The sequence below is a fragment of the Strix uralensis genome, chromosome 6 (assembly GCF_047716275.1).
Source record: "Strix uralensis isolate ZFMK-TIS-50842 chromosome 6, bStrUra1, whole genome shotgun sequence".
NCBI classification, from domain to species: domain Eukaryota; kingdom Metazoa; phylum Chordata; class Aves; order Strigiformes; family Strigidae; genus Strix; species Strix uralensis.
The window spans coordinates 13,762,288-13,790,128 of record NC_133977.1 but is presented as its reverse complement, the minus strand read 5'-3'; the positions used below and the strand labels follow the sequence as shown (position 1 = coordinate 13,790,128).

Below are 27,841 nucleotides of genomic sequence, written 5' to 3'. Positions count from 1 at the left end.
ACTATAAAATTAAAAATGTATTATGATTGATTGGTACTCTTCCTCTTTGATAATTCATGCCTCATTAACAGGGAGGTAAAGTAGGACAGTAATCAAGTATTTTTACAAAAGTTGAAGAGTATTTTATTGCTACAAGAGAAGTTCCAAAATGGGTATTTCAGACATCTTAATTGGGAAATCCTGATGTACCTAAGTAATTTAATTTCTCTACAAAGGTATTGAATAATATAAGACTTCGGTTGTTGGGGTTTTTCTTCTATTTTTTTTGAAGTGCATAAATCTCAGTATTTTTTGTATAATCATAAATCTTATTAGCAATGTTGTTATTTTACCCTTTGTATTTCATAAGTCAGATATCAACTTAAATAGAGAAATTTGAAATCTGTGAACACTAAAAACATGATACCAGTTAAGGAATATTTGGATGTGGCATGCTCTCAGTTCACAGGTACATAATTTGTTGATGTTAAAGGAAGCAGTATGTGGAAATTCAGAAGACAGTGTAAAATTTAAAGAAAAGCCTGTGTATTATTTGTATATAAATATCTTGTAAGTGTGATAATGCTGTGAATTATATTTTAATACGCTAATCTAAACATTTAAACACCGTTCCAATTACAGCTGAGTGAAATGGATTTGTAGTAGAGAAGCATGGTACTTCTGTCAAGGAAGGTGTTTTTTGACACTGATCTAGATAAACTGAATCTACCAAACTTAGGTACGGTGGGGAAAACAGATTTAAATACTGACCTTTTGTTTTTTAAAAAGTCAGTAGTTTAGATAAACGTAGCCCACCACTTGAGGTTTTAAGGAATCTAAATTCATGTGAAGGGTTTGCAAGAACAAAACTATGAAATGAGCTTTTTGCTCACTTTTTGTAATTTTTTTTTATATCAGCTGTATTCTGATCATGGACTTCAAGCACCACATCACCAGCCTTATGCTCAGAGTGCCATAGCAATGACTGCACCTGTGAGTATCAAACGAAGATAGTCAAGGCAAGCATGGTAGTATTACTGTCCCCTTTCTTGAAAGGGGATGGTAAGAGAACAGGGACAGGGATGAAAAAAATCTTTTATTAATGAATTAATAAGAAAAACAGAAATGTTGCAGAGAAACAGATTTCTCTTCACTTGAGGCTTTGTTACAGAGTACATAGGTGTTAGAACTACCTATTGGAGCTATTTAGGGAAACTAAGAAAAACCCAACATGACCTAGTTATTTTAAAACTTGAGATATATTTTTCACTTGCAGTTTTCTTTGTATCTTGAGAAAACAGTGAACCTTGTTCAGTTCTTTGAAACGATAGTTACAAATTCTTGTCTCTGTATTTGGATCTTGAGAAGTTGAACTCATTACTTGTAGCCTTAGACAAGCACCTCATGTTATGGAGAGGAGGGGTTTGGGTACATGGAGCATGAAAAGCTGTCCCTGTTGGCCCCTTGTGAGTTTTCTTCTGATTTTGGGTGGCCATTCTAAAATACGATTCTTTCATGTCACCCGACGCAAGTTGTTGGGGTTTTTTACGTCCCAGTTTAAGGTCCTTTTGCCTAAATTAATAGGGTTGTTAACACAACATATGAAATAATGCCTAAATTAGATTTGGCCTAGGTTTGCCTAGCGAAGGACTAAAGGTATCAGTATTCTTACTTGATATTACAGCACTTACTCCTCTGTTAAAGATGCTTACTCAACTACAAATGACAGACTAAATATGAATGGATCAAAGTCATGTTACAGTCTGTCTTCTATAGGTATTATTTCATTTATTTTACATTTCTTTTTAAGAGAATCTTTTTTCCAGACCATTGTGTAACGATATCTACTAAATATTTCCAGTAGAGGGGGCTGTAACATTAAGTGTTGCCTTGGAATAAAATGCAAGTACTCCAGCAAAATAAATAGAAGCTGAGTATGAATTTGAGAATGCTAATCCAGTGTGATGCATATTTTTAAGAAATACTTAAAAGAGAGTTGGTTTAACACAGTGATCACAATATCCAGTTTATATTCCATTTTCTAAGTGTATGAAAACACTTTTTAAAAAATGGCAATAGTAGTCTCAGGATCAAACACCAGTGCGTACTTAACTGTATCATAGAGAAACAAGCTTTTTCATCTTGAAACTTGACTTTTATTATCTTTCCTAGGGCCAAGGCTATACGAACACAGTAGTGTGAAGTAAGTTACAAGGTAGATCTGGAGCACAATAGCTCTTCCTCTTCTACAGTAATTGTCACAGTACCATGCTTTACCTTATAGTAAAGACAAAGTAGTTTGTGATAAGTGATAATGTGTTAATTTACAGCAGAATATGTGCATGCATGGTAGAACCATGTTTGGTTACTGTGGCATAGGAAATGAGCTGCAAATTCAGACTATTACTTATCTCCTGATTTAATATTTTCTATGTTTATTCATAGCTTTGGAAGTGATTTCACAGACAGCCAAAGCTGGCATAACCCAGAAATGGATTCAGTTTTCCACACCACCCATTTCCTGTGCTGGTAGTGGGTTTTGTGAGGCAATACAGTAAACCAGGTCAGACAACTGATGTAGTTAAAGATGAAGCCCCACTCTCACCACCCAAAAAGAGTTAACTTAAACTTGGATCAGTTTCTCAGACCGGTTTGTCATGAAACTGCAGAAACTCTTGTACCTGTACAAGAAGTTTGGGATAGGATAGAAGAAGTAAGACTTGTGTTAGGAGTGCAGATTTAAACTTGATGAAACTGGATATGAAATTGCAAATCCTGTCCATTCCTTCACAGTATTTCTTGTTCATTCTAACCTGTTTCCTTAGAAGTCTTGTTACCCATAATTGAAACTCTGCTCTGTTCAGGTCTCAAGTAGATTCACAGGTACAGTTAAACTGTTACAAAGACTTGCTGAATTCTGATAATTCATTACCAGATGATGCCAAATAGTTTGACAGGTTTTAATTTTTATTTGGTTAGTTAGCTTTGTTTAGTAGTTCTGGAATATAATTCTTCCTTTCACGTTTCACCTTGCCTTTTCACATACCCACTTAAAGTTTTGAATATATTCCACATGCAATGAATATGATTAACTTGTGTCCAGCACTGTGGCTGAGCACTCAATGATTGAAAAAAAAGAGCAAATGTTGACAGCAGACTGCTATGGATTAAGTGTTTGTGTCATTACCACCTGCTCCCCAGCTGCATGAAAATACTGCCTGCTGGCTGTAGTCTTGTTAAAATAGCCCAACAAATGTATCTGCTCCTTGAAAATTGCCAAGTAGTGGCTATGTAAGAGAGAGCAGATGCCTAGAGTAATGACCTTGCCTTGAAGATAATCTGCTAATTGCCTCCACTGCATGAGGAGTTGCATTAGGAATAAATACATGCTTTATACTAGGAGCTATAAGTCATATGGTGAGTGTAGGATGGGTACAGCCAGTATCCAGGTAATTTTGGCAGTCGTAGACTTCTTAAAGCTTTCAAATGCAGTTCAAAACAGAATGCATTGCAGTCATATTTTAAGAGTCACAAGGGTGAACAAGCAAAATAGATTAAATCTTTTTTGAAGAAAAAAATCACAAATTTCTAAGCCAGTGTTTTTGTTGCTGTTATGGATGTGTAAAAAGAGAACTCAGTTCGTTAATCATATAATCATGTAGCAGTTAACAAAGGAAGCGTCCGTTCTGGCAATTCTCTAATTTTATTCTCTCAATTCTACCACTTAGCATTTTGTTGATGTAACTTTTAGTGCAAAATTTCTAATAATCTTCAATGAAAATTAGAATAAAACATTCCCCAACTTAAACTATTTTTTTTAGATCCAATTTTGGTATTTAAGATCAGGCTTGAATCATAAATACTAATGCCCTCCCCTTGATCATGTGTTTGCTAATTATCCTTTGTATATAAGGTGTTTTCATTTGGGGATTATGGCATGTTTTGTTCATGAGTACATGAAAGTGATTTCATCTTCACATCTATACAAATGGATAAGGTTGACATTTGTTCTCAAAGGCTGCTAGGTGACACTTGTTTTTTAGGAAGTGTGAATTTTTTTCTTCACCTCTAGTGGATCTTGTGCGGTGTTTTAGATCTTAAGTCATCCTCTAATAAGGAGATTAATGTTTGGATGCTCCTGGAGGGCATGTATGAGACTGTAGCTGGTAGTAAGACCTGTGTAGTCTACAGTAACAGCAGAAACTTGAGGGAAGATTGAAATTCATGTTCTCTGGTTTCAGACCAGGGAGAAATACCTGTAAGTTAAATTCTTGTTTTACTGGATGGTTATCTTGAGTTCTGGAGCGCTGGCCTGGTAAATGTTTATTGGATATTGTGTGTGTGTATGAGGAAGACCCGTGAGGCCTGGGGAGCTGAGCAACAGAATTGCAGTCTACATAAACTGAACAAAGGTGTAAAAGGTTCTGGCACGTGGAGGTGGATAGGTGGGTGGCATTGGTTGGGGTTTTTTTTTTTTTTATTCTTCTCACTCATCTTTTCCAGTACTAGTATACCTGTCGGGTTAGGCATGGTTCTAGTATCAGAGTTTTTGCTGTTGCTGTGGTCTGTATCCAAAAATGTTTTGTTTGACATGAACACTATGCGATCATACAGTGTCTTTTAAAATAGGAGACCTTTTAGGTCCTTGGGGGAGGAGAAGTAGTGTTCTCTTTTATTCAAGCTTGGACATTTAGCTGCAGGAGGAAGAAAAAAAAAAAATCAGTCTTATATTATCTAAACTCTTCACTCCTGTCCCCCCAATAGACTAGTTTTAGCTGACAAAATCTGACAGTCTTCCTTAATTCAGTTCTTGGAACCTAAAAGTGCTGTGCACTGGATTGGAGTGCTGAGCTATAGTACTTCTTTTAAGCTTACTCTTTTGTTTAGAAAACATTCTGAAAAGGCACAGAAGAGTACAAAGGAAGTAAGTATTTTTACTTTTTCTGAAAACCCGATGAACTGAGTTCTCTAACAAGAACCTATCAATGATAAAAATATATCCTGATTTTCAGATTTGTTTGGTTGGTTTTTGTCACTACTGTGTTTTCTATTCCCCACAATCTTTTTTGATAGCTTTAAAATTGAATTTTCTACTTACTATCAGAAAATGCTTTTTAGAAGGATCAAAGATTTTTTTTGCTTGAGCATTTCCAGTCTACAGTATGTTGGCAGTAATAATGTTGCCTCTAACTGAAAAGGCATCTTGCAATGTCAGAACAGAATTTAGGGTATTCATTTGTAATATGGTTCATGTATATATGCATTCAGATCGTAATGGTGCATGATGCTAACACCTTGGCCTTTTGGTAGTGAATGTTCTGTAAATTTAACTGAACCTATAGCACTCCATTTTTCTCTGCAATTAAGAGTAATAAGGTAAAATTTTGTGTTCTCTGTGTGTGTAATATGCATAAATATACATATGTTTACACATGTTTGTATATATACATATGCATGTATACATACATAAATTACATTTTTTGTAAGAGGAAGTCTTGATGTAATTTTGGGAAAGGTGTAATAATTTTATATTAGTACTCTGTGCTATTGTATGATATTGCATCTGGAATAAAAAAAATCTACAACATATTTTCTCTACAGGTAAGTATTTTTTTCATTTATACATATTTTGAAATTGAGAGAGAATAAACCTTTTGTTTAAAGTTACCTTAGTCTCAGAAACATGAATTTAAACTTTGGTTGTCATCATCTATGATTAACAAGAGGCTTGTCACCAGCTGTGGCAAGGTCTGTTGCCTGTAAAAGAGGTATTTTAAACTCCACCAAAAACATACTTGTTAATTTTATAATAACATCAAAAGGTGCAGATGGCATGCTTTTTCTTGCATTGTATCATTCTATGTTCTCTTTACAGTCTCCTCTCTAACAGTTTGTTCTCATTCCAGTTTAGTGGGATTTTTTGTTTTTTCTGATCCATATGTTTCTCTCTTTCCTTGACAGACACTATGGAGCATTCACTATTAAACCATTTGGGCAGCTCTAGTCTACCTGTACTGATTTTCTTGTCCAGTCCTTCCCATGTGGTAGAGATCTATCACCAACATACCAGCTAGCAGCTGCCTGTGGTGCACCTTGGGGTCAGTTGTTTCATTGCAATGCTTGCTGTTTACAAATTCATAAATAATGAAACATGCTCAGATAGGATTTAGCATAGCCTGCAATATTACGTAGCAGCTTCCTGCATGTTTGTAAATATCCTAATAATTCTCTTACATAAACCAAACTTTATGTAATTTATATATATTCATCATTATTTTCTTCCTAGTTCAACTGCCTAATTTCTGTGTGTTTGGATTATTTCCCTTCACCAGGGAGGGAAGTTTTCCGTACTTCAGTGTATGATTTCTGTTTCTGAAAACTGTTTTAGTTCCTTTATTGACAGCTCAACTTTCTCCCCTTTTCTCTCTATTTTGTGTGATTTACAGTGGTTTATATTCACGGATGTATTCTCTGGCAGGTGCATAACCATGCTTTTATTGTGAAAAAGGTGCTGCTTTTAGGTGCTTACAGTTCTTAAAAAAATTAGGATTTTAGTAAAAGGAAGATAGGGAGGAATACGTGTTTTGCACATGTTAAAATTTGTGTCCGTTTCTTACTTGATAGCCTTTAAACAGCCCAGTGATTTGTATCAGGGGCTTGCTATTTGTTAAGGTGTGACTTCTTGTCAGTGTATGTGTCTGTGTGATTTATCCTCAGATGTGGCTTTTAAAAAATACTAGAAGTTTGCCAGCATGCAACTGAGCATAGTTCATTTCCATTGGGACCAGGCAGTAGAGCAGAGAAAATGTTGGTTTTGTCCTCCATATTCTAATAGGACTCAAAACTGAAGAAAGAGTAAGAGAAATAGATTGGGACTGAAGTCCTGTAAGGTTGATGTAATGAAAGCTAAAGTGGACAGGAAGACTGGTACATGGTGCCATGGCCATGGAACCTAGAGATTCAGGAAAGCAATACCCAACATGATGTGGAGCTAGGAGATGATGAGGAAAAAAACCTGAAATCTTGAGGTTGAAGTGGGTTGAATATCCTGGTAGGGATGTAGGAACTACAGCTTGTTGTATTAGGAAACTGGCAGAGCCAGGAGGGAGGATGAAAAGATGAGTAAGTTCAACAAAGCAACCAAAAAAAAAAGCTAGTGCTGAAAAGGCTTGAGCTAAGGAGATAAGGTCAGAAAACAAAGATAGCTTGAGTCTGTAGTGTGGCATAGTAGGAATGGGAAGAAAGGACTCAGATTGGTTAAGTAAAAAGAATAAAACAGATGGGAGTCCTGCAAATGGGATACAGAGCAGCTGAGATAAAAAGGGAGACCGTAAGAGAATTTCATCTTAGGAAGAATAAACAGAATAGGACGTATATTCTAAAAACTGTTCTTGCCAGCACCTGAAATGGTAGCCCTGTCTTCTGGATCTTGCCATCCTTTTGTCAGCAGCTAGTGGCATTCACTGACAAATTGCTTAATCACAGTCCATTGTCTATTTGTGAGTTTACAGATAGGTAGCTATCAGTTTTTATGAGTTCTAGCTACTAAAAAAATTATGTAAGCATTATTATAAATTCCCATACTAATGCATTGCTCTAGTCTACATCACAGAGAATGCAAAAGTAAAAAAAGGTTAAATAGTTTTGCACTGTAACATACTATAAAAATTTTCCCTGTCCAATTAGGAAGAGGATACAATTGCCTTAACTTTGACATCCTTTACTAAGACTATATGATCAATGAACAAAACTTGATTTTTTTTTCAAAGTAAATTAATTCTGAACTCATTCTAATATTCCATACTTGTAAATAGAGGAAGATATTTCTTGCCATTATTGACTTCACCTGTGTACATAATTGAAATCTGCTTTTCCTTTTTAAACTGTCTGTCTAGCTGATGCAATATCAAAATGAACTGTAACTTTTCGTTGAAGCATTTTTAATGTAGTAAATGGGGCACACGTTGAAATAGAAGAAACAACACAGCATTTTTTCCTCCCTTTAGGAATTGAGGTCGCATTCTGTGAGAAGAAATTTTTCACATCATTCGTCTGTGAGTCTGAGACCTCGATATACATGAAGTCCCCGTTTTCATCCTAGAAAAGGTTACAGAATGGAAGATAAAATTCTTATACCACCTTCTTCTACAGGTTCTGTAAAACAGATTTTTAGCTATCTACTCTGCTAACCTACCTATCACATGAAGGATATGTTCTTCCTGACTTCTGACATTTGCCTGAAAATGCCTAAGTTAAAATACCAGTCCTTTTTGTAAAGTAATAAAATTAAATGTTGTAGTTTGGACAGGTAAAAACACATGAAACCATGATTTTATCCTGCATTTCCTTTCTTTTTAATATGATTGTTACAGGATAAAATGATGATTTCTGATACACAGCCTACTGTATAAACTCTGGTTACTAACATAAATTGAAAACCAGCATATGTTTATTAAAGGGAAACTTATAATTTAGTTTCTGGATTACATAAAATTTAAAGATCAATTAGTTGCAGAGTAAAATCCATTTTCCCACATGCTGACAGCATTTAAGTGCTGTGGGTTAAAATCTGGTTATTTAAATCTACGTGCATTTTGTTTCAATTCCAAAAGAGTTTACTTTTAGTTTTTTTGCAATCAGTATTCTCTACTTTTATAAGGCGTTTTATTTATGTGTCATTTTAGTGCTTGAGGATAATAACTTTTTAAAATAAAATTTGGACCACTAGTTTTATAATTATCCTCATACGAGGCTGACACATTTCTTGCATATGGTAAGCAATAAATTTGGGTTTATGGTATGTTTTTACCTATAGAAAAAGGCAAGAATTGACTTTTTATCATTATAAGGCCATTGAAAGCTTCTTGCTTCTTTGACTTTCTCTCTTGTCTGTGCAAAACTTAGGAACTCCCTGGCAGTATCACCAGTTGAGATGAAATACTACTTTCCTCCTCAACTGCAGGGAGATAACTTTTCTTTTTTTTTTTTTTTTCTTCCCCCTTGCTTCTCCCACCACCCTAGGACTCCTTCTATGTTTTATAAAAGACAGGTTCCTCAAAGGTTAAAATACAGCCTCTGTAGTTAATAGGAGTGCAAGCTATTTAACTTTATTAATAATTTTATTAATAAGCTCATTGCTTATGTAGCACAGAGGTCTTTATGTATGTAAAATATCCTTGAGCTTTTCTTTTTTTTTATCTGCTCTGTAGTAATTTGGGGTTTTCCTTTTTGTGGTTTCAATGGTGTCTTTTTTAATCAGGGATTATGGAGTGGGCATTGTAGTCAGTAAATAATCCATATGTAATATGTAAATATATCTAAAGATTATTCTATCAGTCAATTGCATTCTTTCATATTGTGCAGGGAGAGAGGTGGAGTCTGGTTCTGTTCTTATGCTGTTTTGAAATTGTGAAAGGAGATGCCATGTACTATGTTTTGGATGCAGGTTTCCTCATATGACTTTCCCCTTCTTGCTAGGTAGAAGAATCTACACAAATATAATTTAATAGTTTCTGTTTTTAAAAACTTGTTACCATAGCAGCTGTGGGGAATTGTTTTGCCAATAAGTATCAAAAAAGATAAACAATTTGATGGATACATGGGGATCTCAGCCTATTTTTGAGGGGGGAAGCACTCATTTGCTGTAGATCGTCATGTTTCTGAGCCAGTCTACCACTAAAAACATCTGTCTGTTCCTCTGATTTTCAGATTTTAGAATTCATCAATATAAATTTATTACAGAAATCTTGGCACGTAGTAACAGTAATTCATTTCCATGGAGGAATTTTTACATAGTAAATATTTTTTTAATGAAGTGCTGTCTCTGAAGGTGCCAAAGAAAGGTTGTATCTTGGAACAAAGATGCATTTGACCCAGGCTTCAGAAGGTTTAGTCCCAAGTCTTTATTTTTGGAATTCACAATTTGTTTACCAAAAATTACTATTGTGTTTTTAAAATGCTTTAGAGATCCAAGAAGTAAATTTTACAGCGAGTACTATCTTAAAAATGTGCATACAGGGAAGTCTTTAGAACTAATTGCTTGATAGTGTACAAATACTGTGTAGTCATTCACATGTCATCAGACTGTGGCTCTAGTCCAGATACTCACAAAATGTAGTTTATTTTCTGTTAATTGGTGCAGATGTTAGATTGTTGATAATGAGTTGATCCCATGGCCCTTGCTTTGAAGATGATTTACTTTGTTTTTACTTGCATGTGAACTCGATCATTTGGAATGACATTCAGTGTTAGGCACGGAAGTACACCTGCAGCGTTCTACTGTGGGGCCTGTAACATCAGTCTGGAGGTGCTGTTGGTTAGGATTGTGTCACCAGGTCTTAACAACGTTTCATTTTGATTTGAGAGACCTAGAAGAGACCCAAGACAAAGCTCTGGATATTGGCATTCCTTCAGGAACCACAGGTCACTGTTGAAATACTGAGGGCTCTCCACTGGTACTGTAGCTCATCTTCAAAATGCTTGCCAAGAATGATGGCATAACATCAGTCAGTACTAACTGAACCTTTAAGCTTTCAGTAGTTGAATCCTTCCTTAGGCACAATAACTGACTTTGTAATTCCGTTACAGGGATACGCAAATGATATGCGCTGAGGAAGAGCTAAATAATTTCCTCAAGTAGTCCCTGCAATTGCATTATCTTGACATTTTAGCATTCATGACTTTTTTTAATCTCTTACACTAAACAGTGTTATTCTCCTGCCACTTAAAATTTCTATAATATAGAGATGCCTGTGCTTTTATACAGAAGTCATTTAGTTAACTGCAGCTATTAAGATCCTGACCCCTCGCTGATTTTGAGGTTGGAGAAGGGTGGTGTTCTCTCTGGTCTTCTGCAGTTTCCCATTGATAGTTGTAAGGCTTTACTTGTGCTAGGAGGGAGCACAGCAGATTAGGACTGTGCCCTGTGGACATTCAGTAGTTAATGGCAAATAATCATCCCTGTCTTTGTGCACTGCTTGTCACATTGACATATTAGCAAACTAAATTAATTTTCTGGCTTCCACACCCTAGAATTGAGAGACCTTGACAGTATCTTTTGTTTTCTACTGAGCTAGCTGTTACAGTATTCCTAGCAACCGTTGCCTATTTAATGTTATATTTATATGGCAAAATGTTAGTTCTAACATTCTCTTAACAGGTAACACTGGATAAAAACCTGTAGACAAGCAGAAAAGTTACTGAAGTTATCGCTGTCTTGTATTTTTATGTGTTTGATTAAGGACTGTTTTTCTTGCATTAAGTAGAATTCTCTAGTCCACTAACATTTTTGGTTCCTGCTACTTCTGATCTGAAGTATCAGAAGTCCATTCATCATCCCTGAAAAGCTGTTCACACTTTTCATATTAAATTGGCAATTCTTTATATTCTGAAATTCATTTTTCAAAATAGCTAATATTAAGTCAGTGAGTAAACTGCATTCCAGTAGTAACTGAGCAGAAACTAGCAGAACACATGGCACTCTTGAAATGTTTTTGTCTGTTTAAAATATTCTAAAATGTGAGTTGTATGGTTGTAAAAGTTTTTTGCAGTAAAAATTACAGAAAAATAGGTTTGTGGCTTTATAGTGTTGAAGTAGTTTTAATTCACCTGGTGTAAAAGTTTCTTATGTTTCATATTTAAGTAAAAAATACACAGTTTAAATCAGTATTTTAAGGATCCAAAATATAATGCCAGTGTCTTGATACACATGCGCAGTCCTGTACAGAAATCCTTATAAGCTGTTACGCAGAAAAACCAAATGGAAATATAGAAAGCAGAACAGTAATATGTAGCTCTTGCTTTAACAGTGTTTAATAATGTAGCTAAGACATAATGGGAAAGTGTAGGTCTTGTAAGGCCGCCTTAGAGTTTTTGAGTCACAAATAATTTAAGAAAGTATTGAAACGGTAATTTTGAGGGCCTGGCATGGTCACTTTGTACCTCTCAGTGGAGCTGCCATCTACGTAAGTGTGTACGTTATAGGTAAACAGAATACTGTTCATAATATTTCCAACTTGATCTTAATCAGATAAACTAGAACATCCGGTTTCATTCTGGAATGCGTGATATTTAGTTGATCACATGGCTGTGTAGTTTGATACTGTATTGCAGATACAGATGATGTAGTTACTGCAGCCTTGATGAGTGAGATACTGTGGATGTGCATAGGTAAAAGCTTAATAAATTTGATGATCTCATCTTAGAGAACTTTTAGCAATTTTATATATCAAAAGCTCTTTCTGCTGAAGCTACCTGTAATACAGCAATAATAAACAAGTTTCTATAGTTTATAACTTCTAGTAATGTTCTGGGTTGGTAACTAAAAGTTCGATTTAAATTGGTCCTGTCTACTGTTTGGATTGTAACTTTTGTTTATTTAATTCTAATATTGATGAGTAGTTTAAATATGGATTTAGAAAAGTATCAAAAATGGGATTAAGTTATCATTAAACTATGCTTTTGCAGTCATTAAAGTACTGTTGTCATCTCTGTTAATTGTTTTTAGAACATTAAGTTAAAATATTATTGCAGAAAAGCTGGCTTTTCTGCTGAGGTTAACATGTTTAACAAGACTGTGTTCCTGTTACATTCACAAAAAATATTTCTTCAAAGGAAAAAAAAAAAAACTAAAATGTTGCCAAACCAAGGAGTCTTCAGAATGGAACACTGCTACTTTCTTTACAGCTTTAAATAAATTACGGACAAAAGCAGTTTTAATCAAGTCATTCTACAGAAAAAAGACCTAAATATCAGTCTTCTGTTTTAATTAAAGTAATAGTTCTTGGGGATGTGAAAAATATTTGATAATTGAATTGCAGAATTTTTCTGATGGAATTTTTTTGCTTTTTCTGTCATTATCCTGTCCCAAGCGAAAACTCTTTTACGACTCCAGGCGAATGTAAAGGAAGTAAGCCTAAGAAGTTCGGAGAGGAACTGTGAAGTTCAAAAGTGTTGCAATTTGAGATGATTAATATTTAGGGGGTTTTTAATGTGTTGTTTTTGAGTCCTTTAGCCATTCAGATAGCCTCACGTTCTGGGGAAATCTGACTGACTTAGCTTGTCTTTGTAATTTGCCCCTTTGTATATTATTAATGTGTCTGTCCTCTGTTTAAAAACGTTCTGTGTCAGTGATGACTGATCTATAATCAACAATAATGCTGATTTTTAAATTTTTTTAAGTGATCATTTTACATGCCTTTAAGCTGCACATATGGGTGTTTATGACCCCAAGTCGAAACATGTTTGGCCCAATATTATTTGACGTTTTGACTTTGTCAGAGGAACTGAGAGTTATCCTTTCTGTTTCTTGTTAGTTGAGCCAGTTTTGGTCCTAGTGAAATCTTTACAAATAGCAATAACTTATTCTTTAGGTAATTGGTAGTTTTAAGGTATGTGTATTTCTGATGCATGCTACTCTTTAACCTCAAGCTACTCTTTAACTCTTTTACTCTTTAAAGGCTGTGCAGCTCATATTTGTGAATTTATTCCAGGTAAGCTCATTAGTTAAAACATTTTGAGAGAATAACCTTCTCTCCGACGTACCACCAGCGATGGTTTTGTCCCAGTGGTGGCCTAGAAGGCTGGGAAGTGTGATGTGCTCCTCAGAATCTTCAGCCAGTTCTAAATCATGGAATTGAGCAGGAGTCATTTGTCATGATTGCAATACTGCTTCAAAATTTTATAGCCCTTCTTATGAAGTCCTTTATATATATATATATTTTTTTAAATAAAATGCAGCTTCTTTTGAAGCTTTTTGAAGTTAACGTAGCATTAAAGCAGTATGATTCCTATTGCTTTTAACATACTAGCCCGTATCCTAATCAGGAGAGAAGGATGTCTTTAAGGAAATGTTTGCTCAGGATCCTGGTATAGCTTACTCTCTGAATTGCAGTTTCAGTATCTTACGATCTTTCTTGAATTTCGGTATCCATTAAAAATTAAATGCTTATAAGTCAATTTCCCTGAACTTTTATTTATTATTTTTAGCTTGTATTTTGACATTGTGCATACACAGAAAAGGAAAATCTGTAACTGCACTGTTTTGATAATTTGCCTTATGTTTTATGATTTTAATCAACAGGAAGATAAGGTGACTTGAAAAAAGAACATACAACTGTCAAGTACTGCCTCCCATTCTTGATCTTTTAAGATACTGGGGGAGGCAAGGTTTAAACTGTATTACTTTATTAAATGGTTTATGCAGATCATATTTGGTTTTGGAGAAGGCGTTCTTGTAAATAGGCTTTGTATTCAGGTCAGTTTATCACAGATGTTCAAAAACCAAAGTGTCATCTTTCTAATTATAGCAAGAGACATTTTGTAAAAAAGGGGGGTGCCAGTGCCACTTTTATTTGGCACCAGTGCCACAGATGCAGAGCCTGCCTTGGATGTCAGTAATGTTAATAGTGAGCAGCTCAGCATGGAGTCAGGAGCAGAGGAGCATCTGTTTCAAAACATCAGTTTCAAGCATTAGATGATGTCCTTACATTCAGTAAGTTTAGTAATGCGACAAGAAGGATAAAAATGCTTCCTACACAAATGTTTTCAAACCTCCCATGACACTGATAACAGGGAACAAAGGATGTCATGAGTAAGGAACAGGAACAGCCCTGAGGTGTGGATAGACAACAAGGCTTGTTGGCTCCCTTTCTGGTCAAAATTACTCTCCAGAACTGTTGCTGCTAAAAGACAGTCGATAGTTCAGCACTGGGCCGACGCTTCTGTTGGTGTGCTAGCATTCTGCCATCTTTGTATCCTTTTTCTGTTTCATCAGAATAAAAACCATAGGGGGATCCTGGAAGCCTTCCACAGATGTGTGGTTCCTTTGGAGTAGTTGGTCCATTGTTTGGCTGTCTTTGTTTGCCTTTGTAGAAGTCTAAAAATTATATCAAGCTTCAATGAATAAGCCGCATGCTCTTTCAGTGGGTGTTGCTGTGACTATCACACCTCAGTGAATCACAGCGTAGTTTTAAGATTCTGTTCTTTGATACCAATTCCCAGAGCCTTTGCATTTTGGGTCACTGGAAATGGACTGTGTTGTAGTTTATATCCACTTTGCAGCAGGATACTGTAGCTATTCAGGCAGCTCCTTAGGCAGCTCTTGAATCCAGGAATCTCATGATCCTGTTCTTCTCTGGCGCTTTTGATGCAGTTTTGAACTCCTGTGAGGGATGCTGCTAGTTCTTTGTTGGTTTTGTTTTTTCTTTATTCTGACATGTGGGATCTTTGGTTTCATTGGTTCAGTCTAGTGACTTTTGAGTCAAGTCTGCAATGACAACTGTTGACTGACTTCCAACTTGGAAGCTTATAACTGCTTAACTAATCTAGGGTGACCCAAAATAAGGACGGTTGGTTTTATCTCTAACAGTGTTTTTGTGTTGGTGTCATAAGTTTGTTTATACTATGAAAAATCCTGTCTTGGTGAGAGGGTTGAAATATGGTTTAAGCCTTGTCACGAAATATTCAAAATACAATATTCTGGCCTCATTAAAAATGTAGCTATCTTTAGTTAAAATAAAAATAAAGCAACTAGCTGGCAACTGAATTAGTGCTGCAAGAAGTTTTACTTGCAGCTACCTTAGTCATGCCATGGCTTTATACAAGTGGTTACAGTGGATTCTGAGCACTGTGTGGAATGAAGCAGCAGGATTCTCAAGGTTGAGTGGACAGTTTACATGTATCTCTGGTATAGCAACAATTCAGGGATGACCTTTACTGAAAAAATAAAAGTTTCAGAAACTAAAGCTTTTTTAAGTTCAAATGTACCGTTCCTATCATCCAAAATGGTATTATGAATCTCTGGTTGCTTTAAATGACTTTAATTTTTAGACTGCATCTAGAGAAATTAATTTCTGTAGTGTTTGGGAGCAATTTCTGTGTAAGCAGACATGTGGGAAGCTGAAGAATTCTGCTTATTTGGTATATTTTCCTAGGTTTTAATCAAGAAGGCAACACTTGAGGGACTTCCTCTTGGTTTCAGCACCTGGGAGCTTGTTTTAAATACTGTGCAGCAATTATGACTTCAGTCCTAAGCTCTGCACTCAGTGATTTTTAAATTCTTCCAAAGTTAAGTGACTTTAATGTGGATTTCAAAGGGGATATAGTCTGCAGACTTACCATTCTGGGTAAGCTACTTAAATAAAAGTTAGATCATTTTGCTTGTAGTAGAACAGGAAGAAAACCACAAATGGTTAGTGCCTAATTTGCAGTGATATAGAAAATGTGGGCATTTTTTATAAGATTAATATTTTTCAGTGAAAAAAAAAAACCTTTTAAAATTCAGATGTACAGTTCCTAGCATCCAAAATGGTATTATGAATCTCTGGATGACTCTTAATTTCTCTAGATGCAGTCTAAAAATAAAAAGGTAGACTTTCTGACCACCCATCTTGGCAGCAAGAGTGCCTTATAAAATCATTCACTGTTCCTTTTTTTCCCATGCATTATCATGGTCTGCATCCGCTGTAATACAGTTAAAAGTGACTTGCAGTAGTTAATGTAAGAGTAATGAGAGCCCTTAAAGTTATACACTGAATTTTCATGACTTAAAGAAAAATTTGCTTAGGAAGCAGTGTTGAAAGTCCACAGCTGTACCAACTGAGATCAGGCTGACAGAGGAGAAGCGAATTTCAGTTGTTCATTACCCATCAAAAGTGGGGAGCAAAGTCTTGTAACTATATTCATATATAACATTGAAAAACTCTTTCTGATTTGAAATGAGGAATATTTCAGTGTTGTTTTTTGGTGTTGATCAAAACCAATTAGGTAAGTGGATTTTAGTAATGTAGATTCTTACTGATTTTCTTGACAAGAAATTTCTTTACTACATATTTTTACATTATTACAATATATTACACTGTTCACGGGGGTTTTTTTTTCTCTGTGGAAGAAAGTTCCCGTGGAAAGGAAATAGGAACCAAACTTTGAAATCTAAAATAAGGACTAAACTGCTTTTCATTTACTTTTCTACCCTTTGAGATGCCAGAAGCAATTTCCTCTTGAAGCTTGACTTCCTTTCTGGAAATGATTTTCGTCTCCAACCATGTTGAGGCTCTTTTCTCATTCTTTCATTCTGACTAACTTGCTTTTTCCCCTCTGACTTTCTACTGCAGTTGAGAACTTCTGGAGGTAAGTAATTACAGACAAGTTTCTTTCTAACTTTCTCTTCCAGTTCTTCTCCCCCCTACTGCCCCCCCTCACCCAGTCAGTCTAGAAGGACAAACAAAGCGCTATTGGTGTCCTCTGCAAGAGAGCACTGATAGGGGGCTGGCTGTAAATTGACGTGGCATGGAAAATCTCTGCTAGTTTGTAGCAGCTCTAAGATTGCTGCGAAATCAAGCCGACTCTTACCAAGTTTGTAGCTTTGAAATCGTCATGGGCTTACTGTTTCTATATAAAAAATGAATGGAAAGTACCTCCACTTTTTGATTTGGGAACTGGACTTTTTCTCTATTTGGATTTACAGCTAATAGAAAACAAAACCAAAGGGAATTACTTGGTTACTTTTTTTTCTTTCCTGTAGTGAGAGCGACAGATCTTGCTGCTCCCCCCACCTTTTCCTGTGATTTAATCATTTGCAGATCTTGCCATGGGGTGCGGACTAAGAAAGCTGGAAGACCCAGATGATAGCAGCCCTGGAAAAATCTTTTCTACGTTGAAGAGACCACAAGTTGAAACAAAGACGGATTCTGCTTATGAATATGTATTGCTGGATTTTACTGTAGAAGGTATCTTTTTATATCTTTATTATTCTGAGAAGGCAAGGAATAGGATTTAACTTCGTTCTGTCTTGTTTGACTTACAGTAAACCTTAGATACTTTTATCAAAGCTGGCCAAAATGTAAGACTTTTATTTTGAAACACAAATCGTGACGAGGTCCTCACTTATATAAAATTACAATGGAAGCTACTAAGTATTTTTAACAACCAAACCCTCCAAATTACACAACTGTCCTTGTTAAGGAAGCTGGCTAAAAACTGTTAGAGATTTTCCTAGTTTCCTGTGAGTCAGATACTGCCATCCATACTCACTCTGAATAATGGTTGTCTGAATTCAGTGTGATGGTTCAGAAAATACACTGTGCCTGAGCCCTAATTGAATAACAATTTTTAAAAATGCACTCAACTTCCGAAAAAAGGCTGTCATTGTCCTTGTTACTTTATGCAGAAGTAAGTCTGTTTCTTAGTTGTATATCGGGAGTAGCTTCCTCTCTTATGCTCACCCTAGCCTCTCGGTAGATATTTTAGTAAGAGTCTTACAGTTTCATCTTACTGTTTTTTTTCAAAATGCTTTACTTGTAGTTGCTGAATAGTCTTTTGAAATCGTGACCGAAATGAGGCGAGATTTGTATGCGTAGCAAGAGACAGACAGTGCTCTGTGGGATACTTCCTTCCCGAGGGTGTCCCGTCTCTAACAGAGCAACTCCCTGTTCCACAAAGTTGAAAACATAAACAAGCCCAGATGGCTGCCCTCTGAGAACAGACAGCTCAGTTTTGCAGTCACTTTGTAGTAACTTCATTTTCTAACAACCCGATCTATTGGGAATTCCTAATATCAAGTATTTTAAGTAAATGCAGTTGTTAAAAGATTTTGATAAAGGGAGAAAGCGTAAGTGCAGGTCTTGTTACATTTTCAGGAACATTTTCATAAAGAAAACTTGGCCTCTGCTTAGATTTAACTCTAAATTAAAGGACTGTAGTAATAATTTTATTTAAAATATATCAGTCTGTTCATTGCAAAACTGCAAGATCTAATAGAAGCCACATTCTACTAATTTGTGGTACTTGACATCCAACTGTATTTGTTGTTCTGTTTATTTACACAAATAAGGAGTTTTTCACTGGTTTGTTCTTTTTGAAGAAACAAAACTTTGAGTAAGTAGTAGTGGTAAAGTACTGAAAATGAACCCAGGCTGCCTAATGCATATGTGAATTACCTATTTACTGATAATAGAAAGGATAATAAAACATTCGTTTTTGCAGGGAGACTGAAGAGCATTTAGTGTTCTTAAATAGTCTGTGTTCTGGATAGTTTTGCTGTCTTTTAAAGTAACAAGTTTCTGGAAGTGTTGTGTGAAGAATTTGTTGTGAAGCTGGTTATGACTTTTTAAAAAAGCACATCAAACCAGTGCAAATAAAAGTGCATCTCTGTATTATTTAAATAACCTAGCAGTAAAGCAGTAAAGATTCATTTCTGCCTGTTTAGTCAGATATTGAAAAGTGCTTAACTTCATTGATTTACTGTGGAATTATGAATGCTAAATAAGTGAGAGCAGTTTCAGATAGTTGTGTAACTTTTTTAGGTTTCTAACTGTAAGCAAGTGGATTTGTAAACACAGGTATCTTTCTGTTGAATGGTTCCATCTGTGTGTGTATTTGACCTTAAAATATTTTTCTTTGGGGTCTCTACTTTTTAGAGCTAAGATAACACACACAAAAAAATTATGTATATATTGTCTTGGAGGCATTTCTGAATTCTGTTTGCTTATGAAATACAGGGATTGGCTAAAGTACTGTGGGGAATATGTTGGGCTTTTGTGTTTTTCCTTCTACCCCAATCAGCTAGCTCACATACTTGTTGCTACTTGAATATCCTTTGGCTAAATGAAACTTAAGTGAGAGCCTTTTATCACTTTACACCAAAGTTAGTTTTCACTCTTCTGTCAAGTTGTCATGGCACTGCTGATTTTCATAGCAAGATCTTCCCCAACATCTGATATTTCTGTTTGCCTGAGTGACTTGTTACCACTGGATCTTACACCAAGTAAAACAGAAAATCTGCACTTGGCTTACTGTTGGATCCTATAAAGGATACTCTGTCCTGCATTAAGATAAGAATATAGCAAGTATAAGTGTGTTATTTCAATTTAATATGCCTTATTCTCTGTTTCATCAGATTTATGCTATGTGAAGTCAAAATGAGCCTGCTGGGGAGACTTTTAGGAGTCCCTGATCTTCTCCCAAGCCGTGATACAGATTAGGACAACCATGCTGTAGTCTAAATTCGCTGGCTGGAGTCCCTGCGCATCTTAATAAGTTATCAGCAGTGTATTGTACCTTGGTTTCTCCCCTCCTGGTCCCCTAAATACTCCCATCCCTACTATAAAAATCAGCTTTGAGTTCTGTGTAGGTGGTTTTGCATCAGGAGAATCCCAAACAAGAAAATCACAGCGAGTCTCTTATTTTGATGGGATTGAATAGTACAAAGGAAAGGGAGTAGTGGACTCTGAAGTGCAGGTTTAAATGCCTGTCAAGGATTGTAAATTCTACAGTCTCAGTCATGAGGCATATCTCAGTTACAAAAACAGCTGTTATTTTTTGAGGTCAGTTAACCAAAAAGTAGGGATAGTTTAAATACTCCTACTCAAGCAGAATGTTTATGCATTTTTCCACAACCCTCCTATTAGGGAAAAGAAGGAATATTGATGCAGCTCACTAAGATTGACGTGCTGTGAAGTTCTTGTCACTCTGAATAACAATATGAATATATGTATGAAGTAGCTGTTTTGTCGTAATCTTCAGTATCATGCATCTGAAGTTTACTATACAGCCAGCAAGGTAGCTGTTACTTGTGAAAGTATTTTGGCTACCTGTTGACAGCACGTCAGGAAGGAAATTTTCATAGTGAAAAATGTTTAAGACATTTGCAAAATCAGTGAAGTGATGATCATGCTGTATACATTCCTGCTTTTTTGGCTTATGGGCTGTAGAGCAGTTATTTCTTCAATACATATTTTATATCTCCTGGATTTACTATGAGTGGAATCATGGAATGGAGGTGTTACTAAGGGCAAAATATAATCTGTCTATGAAAGGGAGGGCTGTGATCTATTGTCTGTTTAAAAAGAAAAAAAGGCAAGGTAGCACAAGGAAGTGCAATAGCCCAGTCTCTGAGAATGGCAGAATTTACATTAATAGGTTGAGTTTGCTAGTTATCAGCAATAAACCATCAATGTATGTGTTGGTGACACTTTTTCACAGTGTGCATCTCCCGTGGTACATGTTACTCTGGTTTCTCCTGAGCTGTTAAGGCTCTTACAGTGACAAGCAAAGTAGGCCTCCACTCCTTTTCCCTTTAGTAAAAGTTGGTATTTAAAAGCGTTTGACTGTTGTGAAATATTAGTTTCTGGTGTGTTTTGGTTTGTTGCAGCTTTTTTTTTTTAAATAAAAAAAGCCCCCTATATATATCAGTATTACCCTCATTTTATAGTGGGAAAGCAGTATACAGGTTGATGTTTTACCAAACACATCACTCGTGAACCAGGAGAATTCTAATTCAGTTTATTAGAATAAAATATTGAGGTAAACTAAAGATTCATATACCTCATTTATGATACTTTAAACCAGTAGGATAGGTAGACTTTGTGACTTGCTGTGTCTTTGATAAAAGTCCTTAGATTCCTTGCTACTGCCCACCTACAATATAGGGCAGGTAGATAAGGGGATGTAAGGACATGAAATTAACTTTTGGGGAATACACTTACAAAGTGGTGAATGAGATTTATGTCATTGCATTTACCTGTTCTTTTTTTATATATAAGTTTTTAAAAATCACAGAATCAAAGGAAAATTAATATACTTAATAGTTTTCAGTTTATTGTATAGTTTGAAAGGGAATGTTTAAAGCAACGTGTTAAAATGTTTGTATCTCAAAGTGTTGTGAGGTCACTTAATTCCAGTTGAAGCATCCTTTAATACAGTTGAACACTGGTCTTAATACTTGAAAGTCTTGCTGAGAGGGACCCATCGCAACACAAAGAAGTACCTCACTTGCAGCAAGGGTCACCAATAGAGACCGTCAAATTCCAAGCCAAGCTGTCTTGTCATAAGGGTTCATATCTGCAGAGGATGAAAATTTTGATGATGGCAGATACATGCCGCCATAATTACTCTTCAGTTAGTGTCTGTATATGAGTATTGATTTATTCCTCTCTGAGAGTATCTACAATTCCAGCTGGAGTTGAGGGAACAGGAAATACAAACCATCAGACTGACTGTGGCAGAATATATCATCTGTTACCAGTGTGGAATCATTTCTCTGTGCAAATGGTCTGTGGACCAGACCATTCAAAAAAGTTTTCCCTTTATCTATTTCCCCAATAGCTGTGTAGTACCTAGCTGTTGCCTGCTGATTGGGAATGCTTGCACACACTCAGAGGGATCCTCCTTAGCAAATATTGGCACCACATAGCTTACTTAAGTGACATGTACTTAGGTCTACTGGAAAAAGGAATTGGGACTATATTAAAATTTCAACCTACACTCAATAGATCACTTCTAAGGGATCAAAAAAAAAATAATTTAAGAACAAACCAGTTGTACTAGGCTTAAATTAATTTATGGGAATTTACCTCACAACTAGGGTTGAAGGATTTTAAGGCTTTGACTAGACAAAATCGTTGCTTTAAGTTCAGACCTGTTGTGTGTTTAGATGTTGATGCAGCTCTTAAATTAGCTTGGCAAAGCTAGATCCAACAGAGTGTTGCCAAATAGATTAAAAATAGATCATATTAACTTGTAAAAATATGTACTTCAACTAGTTGAATACTGTTGAATCAGCTCTGAATCTGCTTTTCTTGTATAAATAGAACTAGCTTTTTAGTAAATGCCTTGGGATAGATTTTGTGTGGTTTATATAAAAGGAACTCACCCGAAAAGTACATGGACATACACGGTATAATGTGTTTCTCGTCTGCTTTCAATGCTTTTAGCTTCCTCAAATCCAGAAGTTATCAAGATCAGTTCTGTGTTGGATATAGCATCTAAGGTGGAAGAATATTACAGCAAAGGATATGTTGTAGGAGCTGTTCATCCTATTATACTGCCAATTGGACGTAGAAGGAATTTCCCTGCAAGTCACATGTATCGAGTGGTACTTTCACGATTAAAATTAAGGTAACAGTGAAGTAATTTGAATACATTGATCCTAATTTGAATACATTGATTACTTAAGCCATTTGTAAGTGGATTGCTCAACATGCATAATTTATTATCAAGTTGAAATGAGCACCTCAGAGAATCAAATAACTGTTAAGGAATTGTCTAGAAAGGTGAGCAAGTTACGAATGTTTTTTAATTAACACTAAGCACATAGTAGGCTAATGTTTACTTTGCCTTAGTAAATGTCCAAACAAAAATCCAAAGTTGCTCATCATAATTTTTTTAATACACTTTTACAATAAAGTATCATCTGTCTTAGAACCTGCAGCAAATACAAGATTAAACAAAACACTAGAAGAGTAATCTGCTTTAAATGCTCTCAAGTCTGTTTTTTTCTTCTTCATTTTCAAAAATTCCATGTTTCACTTTTGCCGTAGGAGCATTACTTATAAAGCATGAATTAGCATGTCAGAGAGAGGTTATTTTTCGTTCTTAATAAGAAGGAAATAATCAGTCTGTGATTGGAGGTCATACAAAAGTTTGGTTTTGACACTGAAGGAGAGTCAAGTGTTTGTGTTTCCTCCAGCTCTATAGTCTTGTTTATTACTCCTGTTTTCACTGCATTGTAATCACCATGTGATCATTAAAGAAAATGTACAAATAAATTTTACCATTGGTTCCTTTGAATGCAATGATGATAACCTTTTGTTCTTATTTTGGATAACTAGAAAAGTGGATTTCTTATTGCATTAAGAGCTATAATGCTTCCCCTTGTCTCCCGAGTCCTAGCGCGATGCACAAAAGTTCTTTCCTTTACTTTTGGAAGACCAGAAGGGTGTGAGTTGGAAGGTGCTCCCTGCCACTCCAGTAATGCTTCTGTAAAATATGGTTCATTTGAGGGAGCCTCTCAAACGCTTTGCTTGAGACGGCATTGTCCGTGGTATTTGCTGCTCAGGCAGCTTACTTTTGTAAGTAATCTGCAAACCAGGTGAATGTTGTCCACGTGCGCAGATGCTTGAGTAAGAAAAGCAGAATACTTGCTCTCTAGAGCTTAGGCTTCTAAGAGCTGACACTGCCAGCGCACAGCTCCCACAACTCACCTTATGGCTGTAGATGTGGGATCCTTATGAAGTTGTGATTTGAACCTCTAGGCCCTTGAGTAGGTGAAGGATGAGACCCTGCAGCCTACATGTGAAACTGTTGGGCGTAGGTTCCCAGTTTCCTATGCAGGTGGCATATGTACCTATGTTGGTTTTCCTATAGGCAAATACACCTTCTCCAACTACTGTCTGGAAAGTAATCTTTTATGTTTGAGTGTGTCTTGCTGATGTTTCATTCTAAAGCAAAAGAATGCGTGAAGGAAACATTGACTAAAACCCCATTATATTGTTGATATACACCACTGTTGTCTGAATAACAACCTAACTGGCTTCAGATAAAAAATGATGAATACTATTCTTTACCTGTAAATAGAAGTTTAAAGCTTGTCAGATTCTCTAAATCTGAGTGATTTAAACATTACCTAACCCGAAGCAATTCTTACTAAGTTGTATTTCTAGTATTTGCCTACGCTGTATTTCATACAATAGCTGCAGTTCTGCTTTAGTTATAAGAACTAAACAGCAGCATGTTAACAGTGTAAAAGTACCATTTCTCTTCATACTGTTTTCTATAAAACAGAACCTGTTTTACGTTTAGAGCTTAAATCTGTGTTTCTTGCATTATCAGAGATTTTTGTGTTTATTACAAAAGCAGGACTATTTGTCAATAAAGCTCAGTTTCTAGAAGATGTCTTAACAGTCTTCAGATGAAATTCCTGTTAAATATTAATGTTCTTACCCTGGCGTTGTAATACACAGTACCTGCCACTTTGTGTAAGGAACAGAACAAAACCACCAAAAACGGCTGAGTTGTAAATAAAAGTACGAAGAAGCATTGCCAGGATTTTATTCATAACTATTCCAAAAGAAAAGAATTCTATATGCAAGCATTTGCCTAAGTTAGTGGCAAACTCCTGACAAAGGCTGCTTTCTTTCTGTGTTCTAGCCAGAAGCATGCAGCACCCAGAGGACAAAGGCACCCCAGGCTGGTGATTGAGGAATGTCCTTTAATGTATGAAACACTGACAAATGAGGTAGTGAAAGAACTGTTAGAAAAGGTAATGGAGGACTTTTTTGAAACTTCTCAGATTTTTATTTCTACCATGCATGTAAGTTATATTTAGTGGTTGATGTTTTTTTAGTTTTGATTTTTAACCTTGGTTTATTTTATAGAAGCTACAAAGTCTTTTCTTGATGCAAAAGGAGTTATTTTCTTCACCAGTTGCTTTTTCTAATTTAGAGCTTAGTACTGAGCCCTGTAAAGCTTTGAGAGACTGACTGCATACACCACTGAAAGCAGAATCGGGCCCAAACTCTGTCAGGCTTTATAAAATGCTAATATGATCACTTTCTCTGGAATTAGTATTTTTCAGAAGTTTTGTGTTATTCTGGATTAAGTAAGGTATTCCTAATGAACATGAATATATTCAATTTTGAAGAAAGATTTTTTTCATTCTTTATCAAATACAAAATACACAGTAACAGTATTAAAATATTTACTTGGCACAACTTTTGAAAATACTGTATAGTTAAAGAAAACTAAACTTCCACTGGAATGCAAGCTCTAGTTCTTTTTGTGGTTAACTTTCTCTGCAAAATTGAAGACTTGCTGAAACAGGAAACTATTGTTATTACAAGAGTTAGAGTAATATCTTTTACATTAGTTGCCAAGGAAAGAAGTAGAGGAAAAAGCATATTGGAGATCTTTAATGATCTTTGAAATTACAGAGTTGTTTAAAATTTCTAAATGGCTTGTTTTGAAATTTTCAGGTGTTTCAAATTTAAAATGGGATTCTATTACGCATTTACACTGCACAGGTATTGCCAGGTTGGTTGTGTAGCATAGCAGACAAACATTTAAGGGAAAAGTACACTTGAAATTAGCAGTGATTCAGTCTTGCAAGCGAATCTGGCACAGAAGTAGTATGTGAAAATAATTTGCTTTTAAAATGCTTAAAAAGTCTGAGCCAGTAATCCAGTAAAAAGTTACTTCTAAGATCTAAAACAAAACTTTGTGGCATTTCAGGAAAAGATTGTCATATTACCTGTTTCTCTGCATGTCGCTTCTCCATTTAAAATTATTTTGGTTGTCTTAGAAGCGGCAGCTCTGTATCATTACGGTGACTGGCGTATCATACATCATTGCTCTACATACATAATGGTGGTAGATAGTAACGCTTCGGTCTACTGTGGTACTAAAAAGGGATTGTAGTACCATCAGCTATTTCAATATTATTCAGTCCATTGATTAATAGTTTGTGAGTTAACTGGGTAGAGATCCTTCCCTCTCTGCCATCACTTAATCCTGTACTTCCCAGGTGATTTCTTCTTTCTGAGCTGGGGTTTCTCTGTTTCTGGAAAGACTTTATTGCATGGAGGAGCTTGTAGCACAAGATGATATTGGGATCATCTTCCTAAATGGCAGCACTCCTTATCCCAGCAAAAAAACTTCTCCCTCCGAGAACAGACACATGCCACAGGTGGCACATATTCTGCAGTTGTGTTTTGAGAATTCACTGCAGAGAAGACCCACCACTGACTGAAAGCAATTAAGAGGGTTTAAATTTGCCTCTAGCTCCCTTCATTCTCTGCTCCTGAGAGGGCTGAGTAGCCTCTAAGGGAACCAGGGGATAATGAATCATGACGTATGACAAACAGATATTTCTATAGTATTAGTGGTCAGTAATTTTAGTACAACTGGTATTACATGTTTAAAGAAACAGTACAGTTGGTTGCACCAGTGTACTGGTTATCACTATGACACAGCAAGTAAAATACTTTGGATTTGTTCTAAATTAAGGACTTTGTATACACTAAAGTCGGTACCAGTGTTGGCCACCTTTCCTGGCCTGAGCCCAAAGACATGCTGGAAGACTTCCGTTTACTTTGAAGCATGGGCAACGAACAAACATGACCAGCCCTTCTGTAGTAATGTTGTATCTTTATGTCCTTGAACATCAACAGTTTAAACAGAATATGTATATAGAAGTTTTTAAAAAATAAGTTACATGCAATTCTAAAATCACTTTGCAGATAAATTTCTGTTGTAAATGCAGGTTAATGAAGCTGCTAAAAGAGGAAAGAAGTTTGTGGGATTTGTAACACAACATTTTCCTCAACCTAAAGCCTGTAATGGAACAAGCACAGATGGAAGTGCAGAGCTGGAATCAACACTGGGCAGAAGAAATAGGGAACACAGAAGAAGAAATTCTGATGAAAACTATAAAAACTGGAATGAAGGGACGTTGAGTGGTCACTCGTCTGAGAGTGGGATAGAGGAGGAGGTGCAAGGAGAAAGCAGTCTGTTACAGGATGCAGATTTCCAGTTTGGAAAAGAAGTCAGCCCTGTTAAACTACGAAAAGGAGATGGTAATAAAAGCTGTTTGTTTATTGCAGAACTAAGGTATTTTATTGAGCTGTTGCTTTAAAAAGGTGTTTGGAAAAAAACAAAACAGAACAGCATGTTCTATTGTGTCAAATACTAGTTTTGGAAGGTACATCTTCCTTAAATGCATACGTATTTCTAAAAAAGTTGCCAGTTGAAGAAACAGAAGAAATATTTACCTCCTACTCTGTGTATGTGTGAACTGTGGTAATGTATTAAAATGATATTTTAGTTTTCATATAGAATATTATAAATGTACTGTCAAAATCCACATTTGTAATTTAAAGAAAAAGGAAAAAACCCAAACCCCCCAAAATTGCCTACAGTGTAATTCTGATTTTAAATGTGGTGCAAACAGATAGCTTGCCTGCTTGATATGTGTATTACAAATATGTGGCAGTAAACTTTTCTTTTAGAAGGATGCAATTGTTTTAAAACATTTTCCTAAATGCATATAGTTTTCACTTACTCTTAATGTTAAGTCATAAACATGTGAAGG

At 35.8% G+C, this 27,841-nt stretch overlaps 2 protein-coding genes across 2 annotated transcripts in view; both read left to right on the top strand.

Moving 5' to 3' along the window:
- BOLL (boule homolog, RNA binding protein) overlaps window positions 1–12,452 on the top strand; it is a 46,692-nt gene extending 34,240 nt beyond the window's left edge. Inside the window, exons 13-15 of the mRNA XM_074872253.1 lie at window positions 898–972; window positions 5,941–6,077; window positions 7,986–12,452. Of these exons, the coding sequence (XP_074728354.1) occupies window positions 898–972; window positions 5,941–5,964 (99 nt within the window). The 3' untranslated portion in view covers window positions 5,965–6,077; window positions 7,986–12,452. The remainder of the gene's footprint in view (window positions 1–897; window positions 973–5,940; window positions 6,078–7,985) is intronic.
- A 4,860-nt stretch (window positions 12,453–17,312) lies between these two features.
- RFTN2 (raftlin family member 2) overlaps window positions 17,313–27,841 on the top strand; it is a 34,899-nt gene continuing 24,370 nt past the window's right edge. The window contains exons 1-4 of the mRNA XM_074872786.1: window positions 17,313–17,705; window positions 22,689–22,872; window positions 24,904–25,015; window positions 27,014–27,326. Coding sequence (XP_074728887.1) covers window positions 17,567–17,705; window positions 22,689–22,872; window positions 24,904–25,015; window positions 27,014–27,326 — 748 coding nt within the window. The 5' untranslated portion in view covers window positions 17,313–17,566. The remainder of the gene's footprint in view (window positions 17,706–22,688; window positions 22,873–24,903; window positions 25,016–27,013; window positions 27,327–27,841) is intronic.